At 35.1% G+C, this 9,296-nt stretch overlaps 1 protein-coding gene across 2 annotated transcripts; it reads left to right on the top strand.

Annotated features, from left to right (window-relative positions):
- Positions 1–536: 536 nt before the first annotated feature.
- LOC114313869 (uncharacterized) lies at positions 537–7,583 on the top strand. 2 transcript variants are annotated; one of them, XM_028260296.2, is made up of 10 exons: positions 537–1,042; positions 1,127–1,211; positions 1,314–1,408; positions 4,102–4,206; positions 4,315–4,394; positions 5,127–5,217; positions 5,303–5,410; positions 5,777–5,863; positions 6,679–6,747; positions 7,170–7,583. In XM_028260296.2, exons 1-10 carry the CDS (start codon positions 818–820, stop codon positions 7,299–7,301), a joined length of 1,077 nt encoding a protein of 358 aa, XP_028116097.1. In that variant the 5' UTR covers positions 537–817; the 3' UTR covers positions 7,302–7,583. The 2 variants fall into 2 exon arrangements, with proteins under 2 accessions (XP_028116097.1, XP_028116095.2); XM_028260294.2 differs by having other exon boundaries at positions 5,777–5,923.
- The last annotated feature ends 1,713 nt before the right edge of the window (positions 7,584–9,296 follow it).

Raw genomic sequence — 9,296 nt, 5'->3', positions numbered from 1 at the left:
TTGACGTTTGAGAAATTAAATTAATTTTCTTGTCATTGTAATTATTTAGACAGAATGAAGATATTAAATTCATACATTTTCTATTTTCTTATTTTGTTTTGCTTTATTTTTTTTAAATATAATTTTTCTTATTTTTTTACTAGATTTATTGTTTTTTATATAAGTGAAAAATTTATGAAATAAACCTATTAATCACACAAATAAAATGTATTTTTCAGAACAAGTAAGATATAGGTCAAGTTTGACCTATTATAAAAAAGTTAAAAAGTTAAAAAGTTACTTAAAAAGTTAAAAAGTTAACACTATTCATCAAAAGTCAACAATTACGGCTGCACAACTCCAAATCCTAATTTTTCCCTACAAATCAATTTTTATGATTTTTTATTACACATTTTTTCATAAAAAATCAAAAAATTAACCCAAACATCCATATTTTCTTCTTCAATTTTTTAGTCTAAAAAGACAAAAAATATACTTATTTAAGACACCCCAAACAATTTCATAATTGGTCTAACCTTGAGGGTGTCAGTGTAATTTATCTTTTATTTATTACTCTGCTCTCAAGCAATTTCCCCAACCTCTCGAAAACCGAGCGGTCGCCATTTTTGAAGCACCAAACAAATACACATTAAACACACCCTATTTATTGTATTCTCTCTCTCTCTCTCCACCATTGCTAAAATAAAACTAGTTTCTCGATTCTATTCCTTCCTACCTCTTGCCTACTTCCTTTGAATCTCATCAAAATTCTTTACATATAGACGTAAAATCCTAAGATAATCACAATCTGTTTCTCTGAATTTTCTTTGTCTCGGCCATGGCTGACAAGTCGGAGAAGACGGTAGTCGAAGAGGTCTCGAAAGTGGTGGAGTCAGCCAAAGAGTTGCAGGACTCAGCTGCTTCCTTGATTTCCAGAACCACTCTAGAAGAAGACGCTCTCAGACAGCGATCTCTCTCTCTCGATTCCACTATTCGCAGACTCCGTTCCTCCATTGCCTCCTTGCTCCACCATGGCCAATTGGATTCCAAAGAAGCCGACAAAGTAACACCAAATCGACATTTTTATTTTTTTTTCATTTTTAATTTTTTTTAATAATTTAATATTATGATTTTGTTTTTTCTTTAGCTGGAAGAAGAATTGTATAGAGCTAGCTACGTATTGAGTGAAGGAGATGCGTCGGCTTTTATTCCAATTCCAAGCAAATCTCACGGTGCTTTTCATTTTTATTGTTGATTTGTTTGTTTTATTGATGATGAGTTTTGGTTTGTTTGGTGTCAAAGATGTGGTTAATTTTCGGATTGTTTGGTTACAGGGAGGTTCTTGAGTATGTTTCTTGGCCCGATTAATGTCCGTGCAACTAGGAAGGATGTTAAATTGAAAGTGAAAGAGGAGTACAATAGCTTCAGAGTATGTTTTTACCTTTATTGTCTTTATGTGATTCTTCCATAATCTAATTGATTATTTTATATTCAGAAAATGGGCAAATTATATCCATCATCCATATGATTTACTTTTTGGTTCTTTCTACCATTTTTTCCTGATTTCATTGCAACAAGTATAGGTAATGCCAAGTGGTTCCTGTATTGTGGTTACTTGTTTTATTTGCTAAAAGTTAGTGCATCTGATTCATTGCTGCAATACAAAGCAATCCCATCTTGGGGACCAGCTCTTTCTGTTGAAGGGACTTTGGAATCCGAGCCAACGTTCTTGTTAAGTTACGTGCAGCAAAGTGGATGGAGTCAGATTGCTTAGGGTTTTGGGAAGAAAAACACTTGGAGGACAAAGGAAGACATAGGGACGTCATTTCCTTTAATAGAGAAGAAGGTTTGTGAATATCTGCTGATTTTAATACAGGAGGGGTTGTTAATGGCGATGGAGTGCTTTGTTGCACTAGTTAGCATGTGTGGAGATTTTGCAAAGAGCTTTATGATAAAAAAATGGGAATATATCTCGAAAAAACCATTGGTATGGGTTATGAAATAAATTTAGAATTCGAAGGGAACTGAAGAAGTAGAGACTTCAATTAACTTTGAAAGGAACCACGTAGCTTTTGAAGGGTGGAGAGGCTGACTTGTAATTAGAGCAAGTTCTGACTCTCCTGAGTATGTGTATGACCCACAGGGAGGTACATACTCAGGTTGCACCACCTTTACAGATTTTGCTAATATTACTCATTAAATAAAGGTATACTTAATTCTCTTTGGCCATAAGCATGTTGAACCTAAATGCTGTGCGTTGATATTGTTTTTACTTTTAGAAAAGTTATGCAATGGTATACGTTCTTCCCTTACCCCATGAAAATAGAAAATTATTTTTTCTCCTGTGCTATGGAATAATGATTGAAGTGTTAAACATATAAAAGGCAATGGCTCCTCATATAACCTTCAAAATTTCCATATGGCCATGGATGGACATCAAATTTGACACACAGAAGCGTGTAGGCACAAGAGAGAGGTGGGAACGAACGGTACTAGGATATGGTTCTCTGATTGGCAGTTGGAGTAAAATTTTGGGGATACTCAACTCTTCAAAAAATATGTTTGGAGTAGTTTAGGTACCAAAATTGCTATACGATTTTAAATAAAATTGATATTTATGTCATTCCATATGGAGGAGGGTAAGATTATAAAATTGGGGGTGGGATGACATAAAACACGTGTGGGACTTGCTAGGAGGGTGAGATAAAATGAAGTGGGAGGAGAAGTTGGCAAGGTTGGCAGAAATAGAGAAGACCAGTACGTCAAAAGAAGGGAGCTTGGTTAAAAGAGGGAGATCACATTCAAATTTCAAAGTTGTCACTAAATTGTCAATGCTTGCAAGAGGATCAAACTTTAGGGGGAGAATTTGTCCAAGGGCTGGAGATGTCAAGAGAGGACAGTAAGTCTTATGAGTAAGTTTTTTTGAGACTACAGAGTGGCAGCCAAATTTGAAGAAAGTAATTTTGATTTAGGTAAAGAAACAAGATTGATTGGGAAGGGGCCCATTCATGGAGGAGAAGGCAATAGAGGCTTTGAAGAAGTTGAATGGGAATATGGCCCTGCTATTATGTCTCTTTGTTATTGGCCCTGTTTGGTATGGTGTGGATCTTATTGTTGAATCGATGGTCTAGGCATTTGATAGGTGGACAGGATGGTTGGTTGTGAAGAGGAGAGGACTAGAGGAGTGGTGCGGAAAGCAACATGTTAAAGTCACCAATTTCCCAAAAGCTTAAAGCTGTTAGGAAATGAGCCTAACAATGTATATTGTGCTATCTAGCACCCTCATTCACATGCAACTCCATCTTGCACGTGGAGAGACAGAGAACCAAACATATGGAGATTCAAACAACCAAACAGAGAACACGAAACCAAATGGGGTTTGAATACCAAATGCCAATAGAGAGATTTGAACCTAAGACCTCTCTCAACCTTAACTCTAATACCATGCTTTTGGGAAAATTGGTGACTTAACACAACAGACCTTTTAAAGTCCTGATTATTGTGTTTATCATCAACAGGAAGATGCATACTCAGTTTGCACTCACTTTACAGATTATTGATAATGTTACTTATAAAAAATATATATACTTATCACTCTTTGGCCATAAGCATGCTGAATGCGATTGTAAATGTTACTCCTTGAAAATAGAATTTTTTTTTTTGGTGAAATATTGATTGAGGCTGTTAGAATTTTTTAAAATAAAAAACTTCTATGGGTGTTTTTCAGATATATCTATGCTGTTTTGTTGGCTACTGGTGGTAAAAGGCTTGGATGTTAGAAGATATATATAATTGACCTTTCTACTGCTACTCGGTGGTATTCTTAGGTTAGTATGAAAGGAACCGGAGGTATGGGTTCTCTCGACAAAGTGGAAGGGAGGTTTCTTATAAATGGAGGAGGCTTCTATGTTAAGTTGTTGACTACAGGATTTTTGTTGGTCCTCCTGATTCCTGTATCCATTTAGGATCTGGCTTGTATCTTTACATTGTGTGTATTTTGATTCTATCTACTCTCAATGTGTACTCATGCAATTCTTAAATCATTGATTAATAACTTATTTTACTTGTTAGAACAATAGACTAGAGATTCTAATTCATAATTTGCAACACTATCATGGACAGGATAGAACTGCGTTTCTGTTTCTTTTTTTCCCATCACTGCTACTTGTGTTAAGGTCGTGGCTATGGGGTGGATGCTTACCGGCATTGCCTGTTCAGCTTTACCAGGTACTGTTGTATGGGAAAAAGTTTTGTTTTAAGGAAATTTTAACTTTTTGATTTGTTTACTATACTTTTGTTTTTTGTTTCTAAGCATAATGAGCCTATTATTTCCAGGCATGGTTGTTAATTCTCTACACAGGTTTGGCTTTGCGAGAGAACATACTTAGAGTGAATGGAAGTGATATTCGCCCATGGTAATTTGATATGATCTTATATGCATTTTGTTGAATTTTGTGCTAAGATTGCCTTGCCTTTATTCTTCATCATTTAAACTATTTGTGTATTTGTGATTGAGATTTTTTTAAAATATATTTTCATAGAGTCGGACATTAGTAATTTCATCTCCCATGCCTTTCAGGGGGGAAAGTGAATATGCAATTTTACTGGCAATGAATTTATGCTATAAAATAGAGTTGCCAGAAGAATCTTTTGACTTCAATGCTTAAAATTATAGCATGATATTTAGTAAATGAATTTATTCAATGTGTTGTCGAATTGCATATTGCAATGAATTAGAAAATGAACAGAGGGTAGAGTATATGAGAAAAATAATGGTTGTCAATAATGAAAGGAGGATATTACTCTAGATGGAGCTGCATGTTACAAAAGAATTCATTGAGTTGACTCCAAATAGACTTGTTTAATTTTGTTAAATTGAGTTTTTCTGGCAGTATCTTGTTCTCTTATATGCAGCAGCAGCAGCTACATTCTAATTCCAGGGAATTTCTGCCATGTTCAATATTACTGGACTCATATCATGCTTTTTATTCAACTGGAAGGCTCATTCTCTTTATTTTCTGAATTGTGTCAGAACTTGGTTGAAAATGTGAAAATGCAGTGGAATTTTTTGTGATTCTTATCTGCCTCCTCGATTAATATGCATACAACCACAGAATATGTTAATGCTTGCACTTGTGCTGATGTAGGTGGATAAAACATCACTACTTCGCTATGGCCATGGCACTTATCAGTCTCACTTGGGAGATAGAAAGAGAACCTGATTGTTCCCAGAAGCAGGTTATTATCCTTTTTAAGTGCATATTGAAATTTTGTTTTTGTTTTTGTTTTTTTTAATGAGTGAGACTGTACATGTACTGTGCAGAGAGGGGTGCAACTGTTCCTTCAATGGGCTATCATGCAAGGAGTTGCAATGCTTCTACAAAATAGATATCAACGGCAAAGGCTTTATACACGTATTGCACTCGGCAAGGTGTTATTGAAAAATAAAAAATAAAAAAAATTCCTTTCACCAACGAATTTCTGCGCATGCTTCATTTTTGCCTTTATTATCTTCAGCTCTTTCTGCAGTCTAATTTGCATGTGTGTCTGCACTTGGTTGTGTGCTCTTTGTGAAACCTTGTCATCCTGCATGGTTTGCAGAACTTCAATGAGTTCTTTTGCTTCTGCTGGTTGCAATAACCATGTTTTTGTCTTCTAGCCGATCTGTGTTAGTTTTTTATGGCCCACCAAAATACAGATAGAACTTTTTTTTGGTGGGCATATAATGTTTATTGCAATTGTTCTCCTCTGCAGGTCTGGGATGACTCTTACCATTTGATCCTGTTGTTAATTGCAGGCTAGGAGAATGGACGTTGTTTGGGGAGAAACTGCTGGAGTTGACGGTCAACTATGGTTGTTGGCACCCATTCTATTCATATTACAGGTGATTTGTGCTGTACAAATGACTGTTTTGGGGACCATGCCCACAAAAGATCATATTAATGTATGCTTTGTCATCCAAGTCATGCTGAATCAAACAAACACTAAAGCGATTTAAATTAAGGTTTTTAAATATTCATTTTTTTCCTACATGACTTGCCAAAAGGTATGTACATATATAAATAATTAAATATATATAACAGCTAGGGAAGGGAAGTTTTTGTTACCATCAACCATCATCATATTCCTTGAGTGTTTTCTTTCATAACTTGCTGAAGTTGAAGTCATATTATCATTCTCTTCTAGTTTGCCATCCAACAATCCTAGTTTTATACATGTAATGCAACTTTCCGTTTCATCACAACTTTCTCTTTCATCATAGCTCTCTCTTTCTGTTTTGAACTTCTTTGGCTCACATGTCATGATGTCACCATGAAGTTATTTGATTCTTTTTTCGTTTTTCTCTTTGAAGATATTAGGAAGAGGCGTGCTTACCAAAAAAAGGAAAGAATCTGTACATCATTGCATGATGATCATCAATTGCCCAATCCTAAAGTGAAAAAAATAATGAAAGAAGTACTTCAAAAGAAATTTACTTAGAGCATGCCTACAGTATTTGTGATGGACTTTTTTGCTTCTCAGGGCCTTGCATTTGCTTAATAGTTCTACTACATATTTTCTTCAGTAATAGGTCTCGCAAATTAATTGTTCATTTTCATTTGTTAGTTGCTACTAATCCAATAGATGAAGCAACAATATGTCACCATAGAGATCTGAGCTAAATTGAAGTGACCTTTATTTGTATGTACTTGATTTCAGGGTTTTGAATTATATGTCGGAATTTTGCTACTTAAAACTGCACTGGCTGGTGTTGTTTCTGAGTGGCAGGTAAGAACTATGTTTTGAGTATTGTTATGTGGATGCTTGGAGAAGTATTGCCATGGGTTTTATATTTGTGATTTACTTTGCTTTTAAGATTAAATTCTTAATTCTATTTCAGTATTTGCTTGAGTAATTTAACATCTTAGTTGGACTCATACTCAAGGTTGTTAAAATCGAGATCCTAGGTAGAATCGTAAGGTGAAAAATCACAAAATCAACGATCCTACTTACGATCCTACCTCTGATCTTATATGATTCTACACGATCCCATATGATCCTGCTTGCGATCCTGTTATAACACCCATCCTCCAACTATATGGATCTTTTTAGCAATATAGGATCGTATCCTACTATCCGGATTGCGATTTTAATAACCATGCTCATACTCGTATAAAACTTAATGGATTATCTAATTTACTTTTGGTCAGGTTGTTACCTGTGGGGTGCTACTGATTGTTATGGCAGTTGGGAATTTTGCAAACACAGTGCAGACACTAGTGGCAAAATCTCGGTTTAAAGCGAAAATGAAGAAAACTAAAAGTAAGCCAGAACTAAATTAGGGATCCCATCCCATTCCTTATAATTTGTGACCGGGAAGACTGTTGTGCTAGTTGAGTTCGAGGATATGAGAATTTCTTTCGTAACCTGTTATTCCTTGTAACAACCTTTTCACCTTTATACGCTTAGACTAGCGATGCTGTTTGTGAGAGTGACCTTTACTTGCGTCAAATAGAGCTATATTTTGGTTGTTACAGTTGTATTAATAGTCAATCATACCTATTATTTTGTGTAATTTGTCTTTTTGTGAATTAAGTAGACACATTGTACCGTTACCCCTCCAATGCTTTTTTATGTGTCTTCTGTCATTTTGAATCTGGTTGTTTTGTTTTATTTATGGGCTAATTACACAGACTTCCCTGTGGTTTCTAAGATGAAATTACATTGTTCTCTCTTAGCCACGGAAATGTCTTGTTTACATCTGGCAACTAGATGCCAAATTTACCTTTTATTTCTTAAATACTGAACACCCAACTGAATCTATCCGGCCGAGGCCCTTGTGGCCGAGTGGCATGTAGCCGCGCTTTAGGGTCACCACGGTGAGTGGATAGTTTGAGGTTCGGGTTGATGAATCAACGGCGGTTCCTTAAATTTATAATGTAATTTTACTAACGTACTAACATTCTATCTTTGACCAAAAAAAAAAAAAAAACTGAATCTATCCTTGCAACCAAACAAGTCACGTGAATATTAGCATCACAAGCAAACACCCCCTTATCTTCGACTATTTTCTTCCATCTTCCTCCCCGTTCCTTCTCCATCGGCAGCACCACCACATTTCACAGTGGGAACAAAACCTTGAGTAGGGAGGAGATGGTGACTACTCTCTCTTATTGTCTCTTTTGAAAATCTCTCTTTCCTTCTCTCCAACAACACATGCTAAATCCATCACAACCATCGTAAACTTCCTTGGGCTACTACAACTGGTTTTCTAGTGCACTTGTGCTGTTGGTCGGTTGCTGGTTGGTCTTCTGTTGGAATGCTTGTTGCTGATAATGGTTATTGATGCAGTTTGGTCCTTGTTTGGAGCTCTGCTGATTATTAAGCTTTGTTGGTGGGTCTTTGTTTTGGACTTTTGTTTCTAATTTTGTCTGCTGTCTATATGTAATGATGTCTAAATCTTGTAACTCATATGTATGATTCTTTTATATCTAAAGAAGTTCTCATTCTAACCAAAAAAAGAAACGGAAAAGAAAAGAAAGACCCTAGTACCAGCAAAGTCAAAACAACACCTTCAACTCTACCGGCCTACCACACAGCATCTTTTTGAATTATACAAAAGTTGTCCAATTGAAATATGAAGCAACCTTTGATTTCCTTTGCAACTCACCCACATCAACTTTTCATTAAAAAACATTAACCTGTCAGGATTTTCTACCTATTTTTATATGACAAGAAATGATATGGTTATAGGCAGAGATTTGGTTGAAGCAAATCATCAAATGCTTAGTGTACATGACAAACAACTAGATTTTGATGTTTTAGTTATAAAATAATAATAATAATAATAAAATAAATAAATAAATAAACAAATATATAAAACTAGATTTTGATGTGGACTATGACTCATGAATGTCTTATGGAAATGCTGGTGTTGGGTTTGAACACAAGTTTCATAGTGTGGGAGTGGACGAGAAAAATAGTCATCAATATATCATTTTTCATCTTTTCATTTGATCTAATGATATGTCACTTTCTATATGCCTAATTGCAATCTACATCCTTTCATCAATTAAGCTTATTGTAGTTGTAATGAAATATATATGTTTATTTAGAACATCTTCAACAAGCTATTTAAAATAGATCTGTTGGTTATTGTAGGTAGCATTACTCTATTTTACTTCCTCTAACAATATAACTAGCTATTTTAACATTGCTTCTCCAAGCTAGCTAGCTATTTTTAAAGAGTACTTGGAAGACTCTTTAAAAAGCTTGTTTGAATAAGTAAAATAAAGATTTGGATCCACTCCTAAGATGCTCTCACAACATTATGAGTA

This window comes from Camellia sinensis, chromosome 1, assembly GCF_055761805.1.
Source record: "Camellia sinensis isolate YWXY chromosome 1, ASM5576180v1, whole genome shotgun sequence".
NCBI classification, from domain to species: Eukaryota; Viridiplantae; Streptophyta; class Magnoliopsida; order Ericales; family Theaceae; genus Camellia; species Camellia sinensis.
The sequence above is the reverse complement of the archived record's forward strand: the minus strand, read 5'-3'. Positions and strand labels throughout refer to the sequence as shown.